Below are 20,063 nucleotides of genomic sequence, written 5' to 3'. Positions count from 1 at the left end.
GAAGCAAATGTGAAGTGTCTTAAACCTGCATTCTTTCCTAATGGCCAGCAGGGGGCGACTCCACTGATTGCAAAAAGAAATCCATCTGTATGTAAGTCTATATATATGACCCTACTGCTCACTTCATTTTTAGGGGTAATGCAAAAAAAGTTTGGGAACCACTGAAATTGTGTTTGCGGTGGAAGAAGTATTCAGATCATTTAAAAGTAAAAGTATACTACAGTATAGAATGTTACAAGTAAAATTCCAGCATTCAAAACTTTACTCAAATAAGTTTATACGTATTAGCATTCAAATATACTTAAAGTACCCAAAATAAAAGTACTCATCATACAGAATGGCCCATTTCATAATATTGTATCCTATATTATTGGACCATAATCTATAATTAAATAGATAAATGCGTTTGATATTAATGAAATGGTAAGTACAATATTAAAATGCATTAGTCTAAAAGTATAAAATAACATACAATGAGATTATTCAAGAAAAGTAAAAATTGTTCTTAAGTTCAGTACTTGAGTATATACATGGTTACTTTATATCACTGATGAAATAAGAATTTACTATAAAGTTGCACACAATAACAGTTCGTCATATTTGTTTTTGCCACCATATTCTCTCTGTGGTCGGCCTCCATGTGACATCAATGAAACGTGTTTCCCCCAGCCTCTCAATGACGTGCTACACTGTTACGTGACCTTCAGGACGCCAAACTGCTCTATCAGTTGTTAACAGCCATGTGCTGCACTGATAATGACGACAGTGGTCGTGTGCGTGTGCATCTGAGAGTGTTTACTTTCCAGGAATGCTTGCCCTCATTCAATGCAACGATGTATGAGAAAAAGCTATTTGTTGGCCTCGACTTACTAACACAAGCCTTCTGTTCTCAAAGCTTTAACACTGCAGAAATTACACAAATAAGAGCCTAAATGTTTAGTGTGTCCTGGGTTCACAAACCACAAAACATCCACATGCATGTCCCAGAGTGGAACCATAGGCTTGATTATCTGCGTCCTGGAGAGCTGAGTAAGACAGCCTGCAGAGTTGTTTTTATCAGAGCGTCAGATGAAAAGAGAAGTGAGTGATGAAGAGAGATAGAGGGCTGAGATGACAGCTGCTTGACAGCAGGAGGAGGGAGCATATGTGAAACATCAGATGTAAAAGACAGAGGATGTAACACGCAGGAGAAACACAGAGCAACACATCCATATACTAAGAATGAGTGAAACTCCAATAGAGCTTGAGGTAGGACCTTTCAAAAAAAACCTTAAAGGTTTGCATGTTGTTTTGAAGCTCTGTTTACTATGTTCACATGGAAATGAGGCCAGCATAAGTGTTATTATATTAGTTGCTGGAAATGGAAGCAGAGCCAAGTATGTTCCTGGGAAATGTTATTACTTAAATAATGTGGTTTTGTGAAGTCTGCAATGTACTCAAATTATTTTGCCAAATGTTGGATGCCAAAACAAGAACTGATGTTTTTTTAATCAGCATTTTCTGGTAACTGTGGAAAACTCAAGTAAGACAGAAGAGTTACTGAAGAGTACTGAAACGGTATCTAAGTATGTGGTTCTGCTAATTTTTCTGGTCTCACTGTTGCTCTGATCAAAAAGTCAAATAAAATTGAAGCTCGAATTTGAAGATGGGTATAGGCTGTGTAGAAGGGGAAGTAGGGAACAGGCCTTCACAAATGTACGTGTTACGTGGGTGAATTTTTTCCACTTTTAGAAGTACATAATAAATGCACTGCTGACATGATGAGGCTTTAAAGTACAACCTTTTTTTTTTTTTTTTTACATAACTCTAACAGTTTTGTAAATATATCCAGACATTACACAGATTTGCATATTATTGAAGACTGGACTATTGTGCTCTCTGAGTTGATTCTAGTTACAAAACTGTTGTGGTATTTTGGTTAACCCAGTTAAATTCTTCTTTCACTTGCTCGCTTCCAGCCTCAGCTATCAGTCCAGCCATCGTCACAGCCAGAACCCGAGAGGGGGCTGCAGCCTCCACCTCTGTTCCAGCTGTCACTCCCCACCCAAGATCCCTCCAACACCCATCAACTAACCCAGCTCCAGCCTGAGTCTAACCCCGAGCACCAGCAACAAACAAAGCCAGTGTGGATAAACATTCGTCTGCTGCTTCTTCTTTTTGTGGGGGGTTTTTTATGTGCTGCCATTCTGGGACTTGTTTACTTATTTATGCATCGGAGAAATAACCAGGCAGACAAAGGTAGGCCTCCAGGGGAACACAGCAAAATGACTAATATATTCAGAGTTTTCTTTTTTTTGTCTGACTCTCCTTTCATTCTTTCCTGTAGTGACACCATGTTTCTCCCCGGCCTGTCAGTGGGCCTCAGCCCGTCTGTCCTCATCTGCTGATCCCTTCATGCAGCCCTGCGACTACTTTTTGTTCACATGTCGGCCTGACAGACTTTCACCAGACAGCGGGGGGAGGCAAAGAGGTCAGGGCATCCCTGGACATCCACAGAACCAGAAGGAAAAGGCTGTGTGGCCCCAGAAGAGATGGAGTGGAGTGGAAAAGAGTGGAGAGAGAGCAGTCAGAGGACAGAGAGAGGAGAAAATACTGGACAGAAAAGCTGCACTGCTGCAGCATCTCAGGGAGATTTTGGGTAATAGACTGCAACAAAATTAGCTTCTAATGTAGACCACTCTTTCTCATCAGAGGGTATATTATATCAACGTATTGTCTGAATAATGTTTTTCTTCTTCTGGTTGTCAGAATCAAACTCCAGACCGGGTAGCAGCAGTACAGCAGTGCAGAAGGCCAAAAGATTTTACCGTTCCTGTTTGGACACCAAATCCATAGAGACTGCTGGAGCAGAGCCGTTCCTTACACTCATCCAGAAAGTGAGATAATTAAAAATCCTTAACACGTGGGCTTCTGGCTGATAAATCAAAGGGAAAGGTTGTCAAACATTTTATTTTAACACAGTTTATTTTATCACCCCTCTTAAAGGATAGGGGGAATTCATTTTTTCTGTTATACACAAACAATTATGCATCCTAATACTAACACAGCAGGATTTTTAGCAGCAGGATGTTTCATTCATGCTGTATATAATGATGTATGGTTTTATAAAGGGATGCACAGATCTGACTTTTTCAGTCCTGATACAGACGCCTTGGTTTTGGGTGTCTGCCAGTAGAGACTACTGATCTAATACTAGTGTTTAATCAATGAGCTGTACGCCTCTCTGTGTGCAAGGCAAAATCAGGCTTGATTTAAAGATTACTTTTCTATATTTTGTTAATATTAATTACTGAATTGATATATATCATTAAAATATTAAAGTCTGCACCATCAACTTGGTAAAAATCTTCAACATTTACAGTCAGAGAACCAAATGTAAACCCTTTAAATGCACCGTAGCAACAAATTAATCAAAATTTTAACAGGAATTAAAATTTCAGCATAAAACTGCATTAAAAGGAGAACAAAATGTGTTGACTTGATAAATCTGAAAGATTCAAAATAAACAGGAATCAGACTTCTTTGTAAATGTTTAGTGCAATTAGGAATAAATTAGGAAAAGATAAATTAGTGCAATTAGGAATAAATTCCAGCATAAAATAATATAACAGCTGAAACTGAGAATATAAAAGTTAAATTCACATGTGGTGTAAACAAGTGACTCCATGAAAACTAAATATTCAAAAACAATGCATGTGTAATCAGATGTAAACATATAATTTAACTGATGAGATAGGCCCCGATCCAACTATTTGGTTCAGTATCGCCCCAATATATCAGTATCAGATCGGAGCATCCCTAATTTAATACAATCTACCTCTGTCTGTGTGCAGCTGGGGGGCTGGGCTGTATCAGGACGGTGGAATCCGACTGACTTCAACTCCACCCTGGGCCTGCTCATGAGAGACTACGCCACCTTCCCGTTCTTCAACCTCTATGTGGGCAAAGACCCAAATGAAATTGCCCACGGGACGACCAAAAGATACATTCAGGTCTGTATGCATTAGAATAATTGGTCCTTACATGCTGGTGGGAGCGCTGCCATCGAAGAGTAATCTTTGCCTTATTGCTTTAACTCAGCTCTCCTCTCTGTCAACAGATTGATCAACCAGATCTGTTGATCCCGATTGAATGGAACAGCAAAGCACTGAAGTCTCAAGTTAAAACTCAGGTTGATGACTGAGCCAGACCAACAATATTCATCCATTCCACTACTGCATTCCTTTATCATTCTCCTGTCTCTTTCCATCCAGACATTACGTCTCTTCTTGGCTTCATGTCAGAGGTACCTGGAAATGTTGGGAGCCCAGCCTAGCAACAACATGAACCACGTGGGCATGTTCATCTCTCTGTCCTCTGAGCTCGCAGTGGCTACTGCACCTCTGCACTACCGCCTGTCCAAAGGACAGCTCTATCAGCGCATTACCATCAGAGAGCTACAGGTACGCCGCAAGGTTATAAAATATATAACCCTGATTTCACGCTGTGTAAAATGTAAAGCAGTGTGTATATACGGTGTTACAAAAAAGTTTCCAAATTTGAACATTAAATATCTTGTTCTTTGTACTGTATTCAATTTCATGTAGGTTGAAAATGATTTGCAAATTATGGCATTCTGTTTGTATTATGTTTTCAAAAGTGTTCCAAATGTTTTGGAATTAGGGTTGTAGTTTTAAATGTAATTAGTTTTAACTGGTTTTAATTAGTTTGAGTGCGTTTGATAGTTTGACTGGGGGAAGGGAAGTTTACAGTATTTATATGGCACATTTTATATACAGATGCCTCAAAAGGTGCCTTACATAATAACATTTTAAATATAAATCTTTATATCCATGTTTATTTTTATTAGATATTTATCCAGGCAATATCTTTAGATTTTACTTTTTCCTGCTTATTTTCATTTGAGCCTTGTTTTATTTTCAGTTCACATTAGTAACCTGGGTACAGGAGGAGGAGAATGGCTTACCTTACACACATACTGTGTGTGTAAATTGGCTGTAAAATTTGAATTTCTTTGTGTAAATATGCCAACAGAGCCAGGCTCCTGCCATTGATTGGCTGGGCTCTCTGCAGGCAGCTTTCCATCCACTGGCTCTCACCGAAGACGACCATGTCCTTCTACATAACTCACCCTACATTGTGCAAATGTCCCGCGTCATTGGCAAATGGCTGAACAGGCACGAGCTGAGCCCCAGGTACTGTAAGTGACACAAAACATTGCACAATCAAACATGCATTTCCATTTTTGTTATTTTAATCTTGTGCTGCCACATATGAATCCACTCAGCGGGCCCGTACATACTTATATGGTCCTCAATCTGCTGCACACCGTGATGCCGGCTCTAGACTCCAGGTTTTCTGAAACACAGAAGAATTTGTCCGTGGCTCTGGGTGACACTGAAGGGGTGAGTCAACACAATCAGACTTCTGTACTTTTTTTTTGAAAGATGACATCTGTGAGTTGGTTTGGTGAGTCACATCTTCATTATGGGCCTCCTCACCAGGCTGCCCCTCGCTGGAAACACTGTGTGTTAGAGACTGAGAGAGGATTCCACTTAGTTCTTACACAACGTCTCAGTGAAACAACGGCACACACAGAGGTCAGTAGCTTTCGTGGGGATCTGGAACATCGATTGAATTTCAAGGCTGATATGTATTCAAGCTTTTATTGTTCAACAGGCTGAGGAGATCATTCAAAATATCTTTTCCTCCTTCAAGTCCAAATTACATGAACTCAAGTGGAACAATCAGACGTCTCTCCAGACCGTCATGAAAAAGGTAATAAGTGAAACAGTATTGTACTCATTGAAACTGCATTTTGCTGGAGTTTTGATGTTAATAAAGTCCTGTCTTCCTCCAGGTTGAGTCTCTAAAGGCAAGACTCTGGACGACAAAAGAGATCTCTAGTGAGGCTGAACTTGACCTGCTTTTTTCCAAGGTACATTACAGACCTCCACTGTAAGGCTGTATGGCCAAAATACTACTACTACTACTACTACTACTACTAACTTTATTCATATTGCTTCTTTTAAAAATAACAGCTTACAAAGTGCTTTGACTGAGAGCTGTTCATCAAAAGGAGAATCAAATCAATCAAATTAAATCAATATTACTTTATTTATCCCCAAGGAGAAATTCAGTTAGTCTGCTAGCTCTTCTGTAAATTATTGAAGAATTAGAGCCTGATGTCTGTAGGAGCAAAGGACCTTTTGTATCTCTCCGTCCTGCAACGGAGAGAGAGGAGCCGTCCACTGCTGTTTTTTTGGTCCATAAAGGTTTTGTGTAGTGGATGATGATTTCAAGATGGCCTCAAACATCTTGACAGTCCAACCTGGCTCCAACCACAGAACCAGCTCTTTAGACCAGTCTGTCCAACCGCCTTCATCTCTGTGTGTGATGCTGCCTCCCCAGCAGACTGCAGCATAAAACAACACACTACCACCACAGACTGATAAAACATCTGCAGCATCTTACTACAGATGTCAAGAGATCTGAGCTTCCTTAAGAAAAAGAGGCCCCTCTGCCCCTTTTTGTAGAATGATGCCATAAGACTAAAATGTTGTGTATGTGGTCGCGACAGAGACCCAGCAGCGCTTCTGCTCTGTTGTCTTCTTTTTCTATCTGATATAGGCTTCCTTATCTCAGTAATGATAAATCATAATAGAGCATGTTTGCTGTTAATCAAGAAATAAATTATCTATATGAAATAATCTCATGGTAAAACCTAGTTTTCTATAGTCCATGTTAGAAAAGCATGGACTCAGTGATATCGATCCAGTTTCACTACAACGTGCACAGATCAGAACATAAAGCATCATCCAAATAATTTAAATATTCTTGTTAAACAGCTTGGCTGCTGGTTTTAAGAAAGGATAATACATAAAAGTAGATATTTTATATCGTTTAGGGTTTGTACCGAATGCCATCCTTTTATATTTAAAGCTTCTACTGAGATATTTCAATGAATCCTTGAATGTCATGTTACATTTTATGACATAATGAGCCTGAAAAAATGAATCTCACTTTGAATAAATACGTTTTTTATCAGATATATTTGTAGTGGCCCCCACAATATTAACATTGGCCAACACATACTGATTTTTTGTTTTGTTTTTCACTTTTTAAAATAGTAAAATCTTATGCCATTGTAAAGCTGTGTGGAGTGCACTGATTCGCTTCCCTGTATTCAACAGACCATAAATGAGACAACAATTCTTGAACCCTCAGTAATTTAGTGAATGGTGAAGTCTCTTACCGGTTACCAAAATCTACAAATATGACAATACTAATCAGTGTTGCCTGATTTTTACCTGCAACTTTGCAGAAGTACTGGGTATAAACAGAATGGACAAGAAAAAAAAAAGCTGTGCCGCATTCAAATGTGGATTTAGAATTCAAATAGAGCTATTTCATACAGCCCTAATACTGTTTTGATAATATATTGTAATATCACCCATCTCTACTGCATTGTCTCTAACAGATTAGGTCTATAAAAGATGTTAATGTAGCATATCTGTCTGCATTTAATAAAAAAAAGACACTATAAATAATCAGTTTTGTTTCCAGGTGGCGGTCAGCACACATAGCTTCTTCTCCAACTACATCCAGCTTCTGTCCTTGTGGCAAAAGAGACGCAGTCAACTGTTGACTGAGCAAGCGGAGGCAGCTGATGTGTAAGTTTCTGCCTCTGTTCCTAAAGTTCAAACATTTGAGCATGTATTTATCATATTCTTGGTTCTTTCAGTCTGTCTGTCACACCAACTCTCCTCGGTAATGAGCTCCTCTTTCCCATGGGAATGTTTACCCCTCCTCTCTTCCATCACACCTATCCCAGGTAAAGTGTGCACTCATTTTAAAAGCACTATTAAAAGATTCTCATATATTATTGAACATTACAGCACATGTTTATTTTTTTACAGGGCGATGAATTATGGTGTAATGGGTTTCCTTATTGCCAAAGATATCCTCCACCTGATTCTGCCTGACAGTAAGAGAAGCTCATGTTTGGGTTACATAAACAGTAAATTACCTTAACCCTTTGATGCGCAACATATTGACCCCCCTTCTAATGGCCAACATGGGTCTAAAATGACCCTCATTCATTCCCCATGTTATTTAATGCTGCTGTGTGTTTCTGCGCTCTATCTTTTGATATGAACTTATTTTATGATTGAATATTCCAAGTATTCTTTATATATCTTGTTTTTGATAACAACAGATCATTATTTCCATTTTGCTTCTCACACTTTATGAAGAAAAAAAGGTTTTGTATTATTATATAGCTAACTACTTGGCTAAGTAGCTTGCTAAGCTAACTACTTAGCCAAGAAGTTAGCTTTGTAGTTAGCTTAGCAAGCTACTTAGCTAAAAATGGATATGGGTCATTTTTCACCCATGTTGTGCATTAGAAGACACACAAAAGGGATTTTGTTAAAGGAAAACATACAATTAGGATGATGATGATCACAAACAAACTAATTGAGGAAAACCTGCAATACTGAATGATGAAAATAATTTATTGCAAAGATATAGAACATAAAAACTCGGGTCGGGTCACTTTAGACCCATGTTGTGCATCAAAGGGTTAAAAATAAAATTTTAGAAACCACACTCCACTTACAGATCTTTTAATGCTTTGTCATATCTATCTCTCTGCCTTGTTGCAGTTCACTCTCAGAGTGAGACGGTGCGTGCTGTGGGGGAATGTGTGTGGGCTCACTACCTCTCTGTGGCAGAAAAAACAGGCCGAGGTGAAGCAGTTTCTCTCTTGCCAGGGCAGCAGCAGGAGGTGTGGGTGCAGTATTCTGCACTGCAGATAGCACTGCAGGTGAGCAGCCATCTTCAGGCTTCAGTCTCTGTGTGTATAACAACACATTGATTCCATACATCCACTTTTTCCCCCTTCAGGCTTACAATCAGAGTCTAAAGAACCATCCGATTGACACTTCCATCTCAGGACTATCACACACTCATCTGCTTCTCACATCTTTTTCTCAGGTACTGTACTTCTATTATTTGGTGACAATTTTCACCTCCTTTTCACCTCTGCATTTCCTTTACTATATATTTTTTTTCCAGGTTAACTGTGACTTGGATCCGTACCATGAATTCATGCCCTTGGAGCCCTCCTTTTTGATTACAGTGATTTGTGCCAAATCTGACCTGTGTCCTATGAGCCTGCAGTGTCCCCATAAAACCCTGCAGCGTTCATTACAAACATGCTGAGTACACTCCTCTAAACACCTGCAGGTTTTGTTTTTTTGTAGTTATTTATGATTATGGATTGTCTAGCAAAACTTTTTACATGGTGCTTTAGACATTAAGCATGTTTACTGTGATGTTTACAAACCGATGTTACAGAGATAATTTATTAATACAGACATTTATGGTGAGAATAGTTACAGTATGTACAAGTAAATTACATTTTTTTAATCAGTAGTTTGTTCTTGTTGATATGTTTAGATTTTCATAGATTGCACAAGCTGTCAAATGTTCATTTAAATCAAATAAACAGTTTTCACTTAATGTTTCACAGATCAATGTATATAATGCCATTGAAACACGGTTGGTTACAAAATGTAATCAGATTAAAAAACTTAAGTAACTATAGTCAACACATATTACATTTTGGGAAAAAAGTGAAATAAGATTAGTTACTTTGTTATATTATTATTGATAATGGTGACTTCATTTGTTTATTTTTCACTGATGATTTATGAAAAAAAGAGCTTTTATTTCTTTTGTTTTACATTGAATAATGCAAAAAAAGCATTTTATTTGGATCAAATGTGTTTTGAGATGTTTAAAGACTTTTTGTGGCTGCCATCATTTTATTAAGATACAAATTGCAGTATTTCCAATGCTTGATTTCGTAATCATCCAAAAGTAGCATATTAATGTTAATTGCCGTTTTGATTTTTTTTTCTTCTTTTCTGTTATCCAATGGGTTATGTTATTAATACATGATTTAATGTTTACTCTGACCCAACCATGCCAAATAAACAAAAACTGACTGATTTAAAATGAGCTTTTTGTGTCCTAGGTGATTGAAACACTCATCTCCAACAGCAACTAAAGAAGTGTTATTATTTAAAACTAAATTAAAATCAGGCCTATTTCCCTGTCAACCTTTCCGACAATCATCTGGGTAGTTATTTAGATTTCTTTCTGAAATATTAAATAGGCAAAAGGCAGAAATGCGGAGAAAGGTCACACCGAAAAAAGCCTCACCCAGGGGCGCTAAGGGAAATGCTAACATCAATATTAAAGCAAGGGGGAAAACACCGTTAAAGGCGATAAAACAAACAGGCAGACCTTCCCAAACTCCGACTGGGAAAGGCCTGGGGAAAGCAGGAGCCAAGCGCTTGGGTCGACTCCTGAAACGGGCCATCATCGTCCCGGAGGAGCAGCAGGAGTCCACCGGGAGGGAGAAGCTGTCCCTCCCCAGTGAGTAACTGACGATAAGGGCTGTTTTCATTTCACAGTTTAAAAATAAACCTTTTTATCTTGTGTTTCTTTTTTGGCTAACATTGGTCATCAAAAGGAGTACAGACTTGAAACTTTCTCCCAATTTTTGTTTGACATTCCGAGGTAATGTAAACCCAAAGATATGATAGTTTTGATAGTAATATTTGAGCGTTAGTGTAGCTCTCTTTGTAATTTAACACAGTTTTTTTTTTTTTTTGAAGAGTTGCAGCTAGCAAGGGGAAAAAAGCCTATAAATATACATGTTTTTATGGGACTTTTTTGTATATAGTTTTATTATATTACATTTTTTACCTTTTTATATGTTCATATTTGTATCCTATGTAAGTTCCAAAACAGTTCATTGAGCATATTTGTGCTTTTTATTGTAGTAAATAGTAAAAATTTTCAACTCGGATTTCATGATTTTTGCCTCAATATGTTGATAAAGTAGGTTAAAGTGAGAACTGAGACTGTCAGATCATATAGGTGAAGAAAAAATGGATACCAAATATGGGTATTGTTAGAGAAATGCATTGAGGAAACCTTTAAAATTAAATTATCTGACTCCAAAAGAAACCCCTCACCTATTTCTCTGCACAGATCGTTTGATGGGGAATGATGAGCAGGAGACGTCCAAATTCTTAGTTTTTACATTTTATTACAATACGTCAAGAAATGTGCAGTTACACAGATCTCTGGGTTAAAACATCACTTCCCTGATTTACATGATTAAGGCGGATCAGTTCATGAGGTCTGACCCCCCTTCTGTCCCTCCAACCCTTTTTTATAACCTAAGAATGTTTTACTAATCATGAAGGTAGATTTCTTCCAGGAAGTGCCACCCTCTTGATCTGTTGATTCGCCAGTTTTTATCAATACAGGGACACGTCATGTCACCAAGCAGAGAAGACCGTAATCTCCTCTAGCACACCGTGTCCATGACCTGGCCTACTTCCAAAACATTCAACACATGACTTACAGAGATATAATTGGAGACACAGATGTTGCAATGTGCACATAAAATACAAAGAATACCATATATATTTTTATGATGATAGAATCTTACTAAGTTTAGGCAGTTGGGATAAATGTATTTATAGTAATCATAGTTTCTAAACCAATATTAACACACGATCATAATCATTGTATCAAAAGCATATTGCATGATTAATCCATAATTGAGAGTGATAGCACAGACAAGGTTAGTGGATTACGCATGCATAGTGACCTTCACCACGCAGATAGTGACCCCCATACACAGAGACAGACAACAGAGAGAGAAAACAGAGACAGAATAACAGATTATTTCTAACAGTATAGTAAACATTTTTTATGTGGTACATGAAGAGCAAAATCAAAAGTATTCAAAAACGGCCAAAATAGGCTCAGACACCAGAGGGTTAACTAGCTCCAGGCAACATTTAACCAACTTTGGGGAACAAAACATCACAGGGTGTTCAATACCGTTACCTTGTGGTTGGGACCTTATAATTGAGAGATTTTCGACTGATTTATTTATATATAGGTGCATCTCAATAAATTAGAATATCATAAAAAAGGTTTATTTATGTCAGTTATTAAATTCTAAAAGTGGAAATAACACATTATATAGATCCAGTACACACAGAATGAAACATTTCATGTCTTAATTTATTTAATATCTTCTAATTATAATGATTATGGCTTACATTTAATGAAGACCTAAAATTCAATGTCTCAAAAAATTTGAATATTACAAAACACAAATTTTAAAAAGTATGTTTAATATGTGAATGTTGGCCTCTGAATAGTATGTCCATCTATATGCACTTAATACTTGGTTGGGGCTGTTTGACTTGAACTACTGGAAATGGACTTTTCCATGATATTCTAATTTATTGAGATGCCCCCGTATGTATTGATAAAGAACATATAGCCAAATATATCTCTCTGTTCAAGCATAGCTATAGTAAATATTAATGCTGTTTTATTCGTTGACACTTTGTGAATTTTGTGAATTGTGAATTTTTTTCTTTCAAAGCAGTCAAGAATACAATTCTGGGGAAAAATGCTAAAGTTTTAAAAGTATTTTAAAAAATTGGGCCTAAAATGTAAATATATTCAGTCTAAAATCCTGGAATCAACATCTAAAATACAGTTGTAAAATGTAAACCCCCTAATGTGTAGCCACCCATTCATTACACAAAACTAGTCCTCTATGATATGATAGCCCTGACTGAAAGGGCTTTAATGGAAAATTTGCTGTAATTAAATGTATATTACATCATTATTACATTTATTTTTATCCTATCACAAAAAGGTTTAAGGGTTTAATTTCATTAAATTTTTTGATATCACACAAACTTCCCTTGTCTATTGATCTTTCAGAGACTCCTTTTCGTCTTTTCAAGCATCAGATTCAGTCTGAGGCTGAGAATGCCAACACAGCAAAGCCTGACGTCCCCCAGCTCATCCTCAGCGTGGTTTCCCACTGCAAACACCGAGGGGGCATCTCCATGGCAGAGCTCAAGCAGGCGCTGGCTGCTGGAGGCTACAACATCACCAAGAACAACAGGCGGGTGAACGTGGTGACTCAAAGGCTGGTTGACGACGAGACACTGGTGCGAACCAGAAGGAATGTGTCGTTCAGACTCAACAATAAGGTAAAATAACCTTTGAATTTAATGTGGTAATGTGTTTGCCTGTAAAGTTGGGTTTAGTTTACAGCACTGAATAAAAGTTGCAGGTGCAATGCTCTTAACATGTTATACTTATAGTTTAGAGTAGAACATAATTGAAAGTTTAAATCTTTTTATTTCCACAAATAGTGGGGCAGATAACCAGAAGGATTGTGCATTTTATGATAAAAACGTCAAATTTGGTATGCTTGTAGCCAAAGACATATAGAACAAAATTAGATGTGGAGGCACGACAAATTTTATATATTTTTGTGGTAATTTTACATATTTTTTTCGGCCATATTGAAAATTTGTCGTGACGACTGTTTTTCAATTCAATTTCACATTAACAATGGATAATGGTGATAGACACATGATATTTGGTACAATTACCCCAAAATATGTAAAATTACCCAAAAATATGTAAAATTACACAGAATATATGTAAAATTACCCCAAAAAAATTAAAATTACCCAAAAATATGTAAAATTAACCCCAAAAATATGTAAAATTACCCCCAAAAAAATGTAAAATTACCCCAAAAAATATGTAAAATTACCCGAAAAAAATATGTAAAATTACCACAAAAATATATAAAATTTGTTGTGCCTCCACATCTAATTTTTTTCTATATGTCTTTGGCTACAAGTGTACCAAATTTGACGCTATTATCATAAAATGCACAATCCTTATATAATTTCTAGCTAAGCTGCCCCACTATAAGAGTAGCAGCAGTTTTTGTTCCCTGTGTGAGTGCTGCCCTGTGTTGACTTGACTTTTACATTTCAATGCACAAATTAGACAGGTTTATGCACTTGATAAGACAAAATTAACTGTAATTTTCAATCATTAATTTTTTACAAAAGGACGACACCAAGCAAGTACAGACAAGAAGTATGAAATCCCCCAAACGAAGAGAAGATCTGAAGCAGAGAGAAAAAGTCAGCAAATCCTCTAAAGAGGCAGAAAAGTCACAGGGACAGACCAGAAGGACTCCCAAACCTAAAGGCAAGACTCATACACCTGCAGTCAAATCGAACAAACTAGCACGCAAGACTCGGAAACAACCGACAAAATCCCACAAACCAAAAGGCAAGACTCGTAAACCTGCAGGTAAATCGCACAAACTGGCAGCCAAGACTCGTAAACCAAGACGGAAGACACCCAAAGCAAAAAGAAAATCACCAAAGCCGGCTGGAAAGAAAAGCAGATCTACAACAAACCAAGTTGCACGGGTTAGAAAAACACCAAGGAAAGCGCCAAGGGCCCAGAAACGTCGACCAATGCAAAACCGTCATCCGTATAAATCCTCCAGGAAAAGACCGGCACCAAGACGGAGACCACGAGTAAAGACACAGCAACATCGGGTCGCCAGGAGAAGAGCTTACTATTATTAGCTTCTAGAGTAATTAATGGTGAGCAACAATAAACTCAAACCTATCCAGCAACCTGAATATTGTATATTGTCTTCTGATGCAGCCATCAGATGAGTTAGACTTCTCTGGGTACTTTATCATCATGTTATGGTTTGTCTCTACAGTCATGGAAAAAAATATTAGACCACCTGTGTTTTCTTCATTTTCTTTATTTTAATGCTTGGTACAACTAAAGGTACATTTGTGTGGACAAATATGATAATAATAGCTCATAAGAGTTCATTTTAAGAGCTGATATCTAGCCAATTTCCATGGTTTTCTTGATAATGATTCAGCTCTTAAACTCTTGTAAGCCATTTTTGTTATATTTGTCCAAACAAATGTACCTTTAGTTGTACCAGGCATTAAAATGAACAAGAAAATTAAGAAAACAAAGGTGGTCTAATATTTTTTTCCATGACTGTACTGTGCATTTCATGTTTCTCAGCCTATATAAAAGAAATCCACTCATTTTCTGTCAGATTTTTATGTATTGATCGATTACCCAAAATACAATGTAACTGGTGCAATTGATAATGGTATAAAACAGCCATGCTTCTACATGAAAACAGTAATTTATATTCCACATTGGGGCCAAACACCATCATACAAGTATACACATACAGTGTATAACAGGATACATGTCTGTAGTCCAGGTGACACCACTGGTGAAATGGACATCATATCCATTCCTAGTCCATTAAAAAAAGAGTCCATGTACTCTGTTGTCCCGGTGAGGCCAACATCAGTAGTTTATTGACTGTCTGTCACAGGACGCCCCACACTTCCTCGAAAGCTGAGCACATCTTGGCACAGGTGAGAGCCCCAGAGAGGGGGTAGTTACTGATGGACACTGTCTTCTCTGTGTAGTCCACATTCACCTAAGAGAGACAAAGAGATCAGTAACAGATATTTGATGCTTTTAGAAGTGAAGCAGCTACCATGTGGAGCAGTTTCTCACCGCTCCATGTGCGAATGCTCCGATCACCACTGCGGCCGGTCCCTCTGGCACCAGAGTCCGGGGACAGACAGCCTCTCCAGAAGAGGAGAAGGAGGTGGCGATGCGGGGGCAGCCGGGGGGCAGGTGGTCAGACACGGGGTTTTTAATCATCCTCAGGAGCTTCTGAGGACCGTCAGCAGCCCTGACACTCAGCTTGTGCAGCAGCTGAACTAAAGTACAAGAAGAAGAGAGAATTATTAGGTTAGCTGAAGAGGAGGAGTTTAAGAGATAGATAGATAGATAGATAGATAGATAGATAGATAGATAGATAGATAGATAGATAGATAGATAGATAGATAGATAGATAGATAGATAGATAGATAGATAGATAGATAGATAGATAGATAGATAGATAGATAGATAGATAGATAGATAGATAGATAGATAGATAGATAGATAGACAGACAGACAGACAGACAGACAGATAGCTTTATTCATCCCCGAAGGGAAATTCGGTTGTCACAGCAGTCCGGTATTCAAGTACAATAAAATACAATAGAATAAGATACTGAGGTAGCATAAATAAAAACAACAATAGAAAAAAACACAGAATAGAACAAGAACACAAGTTAAAAAAAAGCAGATCAGTTGGTATGAAACTGTAGAATGGGTGGGTAAGACTGCACAAAGAAACTTAATATCGACATAGTTTTTTACAAAGCATTCATCATTAATATTTACCCATAAGGCCACAGAAGCGATTGAAGGTTCTTGGGATTCTGGTCTGGGGGTTGATCTCTATTAAGGCGTTTTTCTCTGTGTGGATGTAAACCTGCAGCAGGCCTGCCCTGTTCAGTGGACTGTCCATCAACATGAGCAGGCACTGGAACGAGGAAATAAAGTAGTCAAGTTAAAAAATGTTCAACTTTATTAAAAACAAAATGCTACTACACAAATATAAATATAATACAGTATAATAAACAGATACATCAATATGTTTTTTTAAGCTTTTTTTAAACCATCACAGGTACCAATATCATTTTGCTTATTTGACTTTCCATCCAGTGTAAAATACAATCAAAGACAAAAAGATTTCAATCGCTACAATTGAAAAAAGCGCTGGCAGTAAAATTGTATTAATGCCACCTCTGCTTTTCAGAAAACAATTTGACATAATATTACACTGGATTTTGGAGACAGATGTCTGTATGTTAGACTTTTAACACTTGATTATGATCCCTTAAATTGTGTTATTTATAAGGCTGCTACCTCTTTATCGATTAGTTTACTAATTGGTAGTTTCAACCTTAGTCAACAAAGATTTATTAAATCAATTAGTCACTTTTTGATGCATTTTTTCATGCTGATTTCATGCTGACTTAATTTCTTTAAGTTACTTCAAGCTAGAGCACTTGAAGTAGATCTACAGTCATGGAAAAAATGATTAGACCATAGTTTTCTTCAATTTCGTGTTCATTTTAATGCCTGGTACAACTAAAGGTACATTTTGAGAGTTTAATTTAAGAGCTGACATATAGCCATTTTCTGTGGTTTTCTTGATAATAACCAAAAACATGATCAAGAAAACCATGGAAAATGTCTAGATATCAGCTCTTAAGTTAAACTCTTATGAGCTATTTTTGTTGTTATCATCATAGCTGTCCAAACAAATGTACCTTTAGTTGTACCAGGCATTAAAATGAACAATAAAGCAAGGGGGAAAAAAGGATGGTCTAATATATTTTTCCATTACCGCATATATTTGATGATGTTGGTGTCCTGTATGACTGCTGCACTTTCTGGGTTTTAAGTATTATAAAATCATCTAGGATAAAATTGTCAGCTAAATAAATATAATACAGAATCTGCCTTCAGTGATTTCATCTGCAATGCTCTACATTTTGGACGATGCTGACCCTAACCTCATTCCAGACCTCTGAATTTCTGCTCAAATATTTAGATAATTAATTATATGAAATGTGACTCCACTCAGACTGCAGGTTATGGAAGACACCAGCAAATAATACAAATTTACACAGTATTCTAAACGAGTGTTTACCTGGTGTGTGATGTCTGGTCTGATATTTCCTGGATTCCTTCCACTTTTGACGATGATATTTTTGTGTTGGTCACAGTTTAACAGCTCAAAGGTTTTTCCGACCTGAGAAACACAAAATATGCACTTATTGTATCAGTTACCTCCAAGTTATGCTGGACTTACACCAAATGATTTTCACAGTCCCAGACTAAAAACAGTAAGTCTTTAGTAAATCTAGGAGTTTTTCTGGAGTCACAGCGCTCCCATCATCTCCATCATTAAGTGTAAGGTAGTGATCTGCACTGTTTCATATCAGTCTTTTCCTAGTCTTGGGTTTAAACGTATTATAAATGTAGGCCTATACATAAATAAGTAATAAATAATCGATAATTAATGTATGATTAACTAAATTAAAGTTGATAGAGCTGATAAATATAACTATTCAATAAATAAATCATCATTAAATAGGACAAACATTTATATCATGAATTCATTTTTAAATGTTTCTTTCCTTTATTCTTCTTGATATCTATTTTTACTGTAAAATAGTCAACTTTTCATGTAAGAAAAACAGAAACCCCTTTTCAGCGTTGTATTTTGTGGCGTCTTATTTTTTTTTCCCCAACACAATGCATGGTAGGAAAAAAATGCTAAAAGAATCTAGTTGTAGCCTTGTAAATAGTGACCATGCATGATTCAGTCTGTCTAAAATCTCAGTGTGAGACTAGGCTTGGACTAAAAACTCTAAACACTTGTCTTTAGATGTAAGCAGGTGTGAGCTGATAGTCTTCCAGGAGTCTTTTCCAACCTTTTCAAAGACTTCTGGTGTATAGCTAGCATTAAAGGTATAGTTACTGATGTCACTTCCACTTGTAGCAGGCAGAGGCTGCATCACAACAACACACACACACACCCTGACGCTTTACCTTCACTGTTTCTAACGACGCTCCCTCCAGGATAACAACCAGTCTCCTCTCCGCCATGCGGTCGTGCAGGCTGCGGAGGTGTTTGGCTGGTTTTGGTTCATATTCGTCCAAATGTTCAAGACCACGCTTCTTCTCGTTAGGAGCCGCCATGATGCCTTCAGCTGGACTGTGTCGCGGACTGGGTGCGTCACGGCAGAAATGCGCGTTCACGAGTGGCTGCCTAAAAGAAATTCACCACCTTCAGCAGAAACTCACTTTTTCCAATAACCAGTGGTGGAATGTAACTAAGTACATTTACTCAAGTACTGTAATTGAGTGCATTTTTGAGGTACTTTACTTGAGTACTTCCATTTTATGTTACTTTATACTTCTACTTCACTACATTTTAAGGCAAATATTGTACTTTTTACTCTTCTACATTTAGCTGACAGTTTAGTTACTTTTCAGGTCGAGATTTTTAATCTAAAAAAACATGATAAATTTAAAATGGTTAGGCATTTTTATAAATTGAACCTAATAACAATATATATAGTTAAAAGGAGCCCCACTTTTACAAAATTAAAATGCTTCCTTACATAAAAATATCACAAACAATGATCTAATATATTTAGATTATATATCTGAGTGAGGCCATTCTGCAAAATAAGTACTTTCTCTTTTGATACTTTAAGTACATTTGATGCGGTACATTTGTACTTTTACTGAAGTAAGTTTTGAAAACAGGACTTTTACTTGTAGTGGAGTAATTCCACAGTGTGATATTAGTACTTTTACTTAAGTAAGGGATCTGAATACTTTTTCCATCACTGCCAATAACAATGATGCATATTAAATATAAATGGACCGACAGATCTCTTGATGGTAGAATAGAGAAAAACTGAGCCAAACTAAATGATAGAACTGTTATTTAATCATATATTTTCAGATAAACTCCATTATAAAGAAATTGCTTTTATGCTAATTGAAATGCTCTTTCTGTAGCTGAATAGTGGTTTAAGTGGAGCTTTCATGTGTTCAGTGTGTTCATGTGCCAGTGTTTTGGATCTCCAGTAGGATTTTGAAGAGGATTTTGGTTGAGAATTTGACTTAGAAAACACGTTTTGTCTATGTTTTTCAACAATCCATTTTCCCCCCAGGAATAAAAAATATGTGATTCATTTTCTCTTTATTTATTTTTTTATTTTGTTGCCAAATGTTTTATTAATAAAATTACAAATGTAAGAACTTATATTTGAATTCAAACAAACGGATAAGCCTGATTAAGTAAACCTATTGCGTGTTCATATGTATAATATTGTCTTTTTTTTTTTTTTATCTATATGCTTAGTTTTATACTACTGCATATTTCTGTCATTACGCATACTTTTTTTATTATTGTACTGCACTTCCATGACACTGTGTTATGAGCACAAAACAAATGTAATAAAAAAAATCAATAAAACTTTATTTATCCCCGAGGGGAAATTCAGTAAAAAGTGATTTTGTTTTATTTGCCTTTTAATAAATCTAACTACATTTCGGTACTGTAGTAATGTAATAATATTGTAATAATGTTGCTATTTTATATTTAAAAAACTGTCTCCTCAACGCGCGCTCACGCTCGCCATGCTCGCCACCGT

The 20,063-nt window shown here is 36.8% G+C and overlaps 3 protein-coding genes across 3 annotated transcripts; 2 read left to right on the top strand and 1 right to left on the bottom strand.

Moving 5' to 3' along the window:
* The first annotated feature begins 1,137 nt into the window (after nucleotides 1–1,137).
* On the top strand, nucleotides 1,138–10,012 carry kel (Kell metallo-endopeptidase (Kell blood group)). The gene is made up of 18 exons (XM_059338331.1): nucleotides 1,138–1,248; nucleotides 1,959–2,238; nucleotides 2,327–2,638; nucleotides 2,749–2,876; nucleotides 3,834–3,992; nucleotides 4,100–4,171; nucleotides 4,254–4,442; nucleotides 5,035–5,195; nucleotides 5,288–5,405; nucleotides 5,505–5,600; nucleotides 5,680–5,778; nucleotides 5,861–5,938; nucleotides 7,567–7,673; nucleotides 7,745–7,834; nucleotides 7,920–7,987; nucleotides 8,667–8,827; nucleotides 8,908–8,997; nucleotides 9,079–10,012. Exons 1-18 carry the CDS (start codon nucleotides 1,222–1,224, stop codon nucleotides 9,223–9,225), a joined length of 2,382 nt encoding a protein of 793 aa, XP_059194314.1. The 5' UTR covers nucleotides 1,138–1,221; the 3' UTR covers nucleotides 9,226–10,012.
* Nucleotides 10,013–10,123: 111 nt separating this feature from the next.
* On the top strand, nucleotides 10,124–14,686 carry LOC131975639 (histone H1-like). The gene is made up of 3 exons (XM_059338332.1): nucleotides 10,124–10,446; nucleotides 12,835–13,109; nucleotides 13,992–14,686. Exons 1-3 carry the CDS (start codon nucleotides 10,197–10,199, stop codon nucleotides 14,520–14,522), a joined length of 1,056 nt encoding a protein of 351 aa, XP_059194315.1. The 5' UTR covers nucleotides 10,124–10,196; the 3' UTR covers nucleotides 14,523–14,686.
* A 325-nt stretch (nucleotides 14,687–15,011) lies between these two features.
* On the bottom strand, nucleotides 15,012–18,622 carry emg1 (EMG1 N1-specific pseudouridine methyltransferase). Its single transcript, XM_059339666.1, has 5 exons — nucleotides 18,445–18,622; nucleotides 17,540–17,641; nucleotides 16,222–16,363; nucleotides 15,502–15,710; nucleotides 15,012–15,421 (listed from the first exon to the last, which is right to left on the bottom strand). Exons 1-5 carry the CDS (start codon nucleotides 18,592–18,594, stop codon nucleotides 15,308–15,310), a joined length of 717 nt encoding a protein of 238 aa, XP_059195649.1. The 5' UTR covers nucleotides 18,595–18,622; the 3' UTR covers nucleotides 15,012–15,307.
* Nucleotides 18,623–20,063: the final 1,441 nt, after the last annotated feature.

Source organism: Centropristis striata, chromosome 8 (genome assembly GCF_030273125.1).
Source record: "Centropristis striata isolate RG_2023a ecotype Rhode Island chromosome 8, C.striata_1.0, whole genome shotgun sequence".
NCBI lineage: Eukaryota > Metazoa > Chordata > Actinopteri > Perciformes > Serranidae > Centropristis > Centropristis striata.
The sequence above is the reverse complement of the archived record's forward strand: the minus strand, read 5'-3'. Positions and strand labels throughout refer to the sequence as shown.

Coding starts and splice junctions, on each gene's coding strand:
- kel (XM_059338331.1), top strand. CDS start 1,222: ATGAGTGAAACTCCAATAGAGCTTGAG. Junction 4,443..5,034: donor TTACCATCAGAGAGCTACAG/GTACGCCGCAAG, acceptor ATATGCCAACAG/AGCCAGGCTCCTGCCATTGA. Junction 7,674..7,744: donor CAAGCGGAGGCAGCTGATGT/GTAAGTTTCTGC, acceptor TGGTTCTTTCAG/TCTGTCTGTCACACCAACTC.
- LOC131975639 (XM_059338332.1), top strand. CDS start 10,197: ATGCGGAGAAAGGTCACACCGAAAAAAGCCTCACCCAGGGGCGCTAAG. Junction 10,447..12,834: donor GGAGAAGCTGTCCCTCCCCA/GTGAGTAACTGA, acceptor TTGATCTTTCAG/AGACTCCTTTTCGTCTTTTC. Junction 13,110..13,991: donor CGTTCAGACTCAACAATAAG/GTAAAATAACCT, acceptor TTTTTACAAAAG/GACGACACCAAGCAAGTACA.
- emg1 (XM_059339666.1), bottom strand. CDS start 18,594: ATGGCGGCTCCTAACGAGAAGAAGCGTGGTCTTGAACATTTGGACGAA. Junction 17,642..18,444: donor CGTCGTTAGAAACAGTGAAG/GTAAAGCGTCAG, acceptor TGTGTTTCTCAG/GTCGGAAAAACCTTTGAGCT. Junction 15,711..16,221: donor TCGCTTCTGTGGCCTTATGG/GTAAATATTAAT, acceptor CTTGTACTTTAG/TTCAGCTGCTGCACAAGCTG.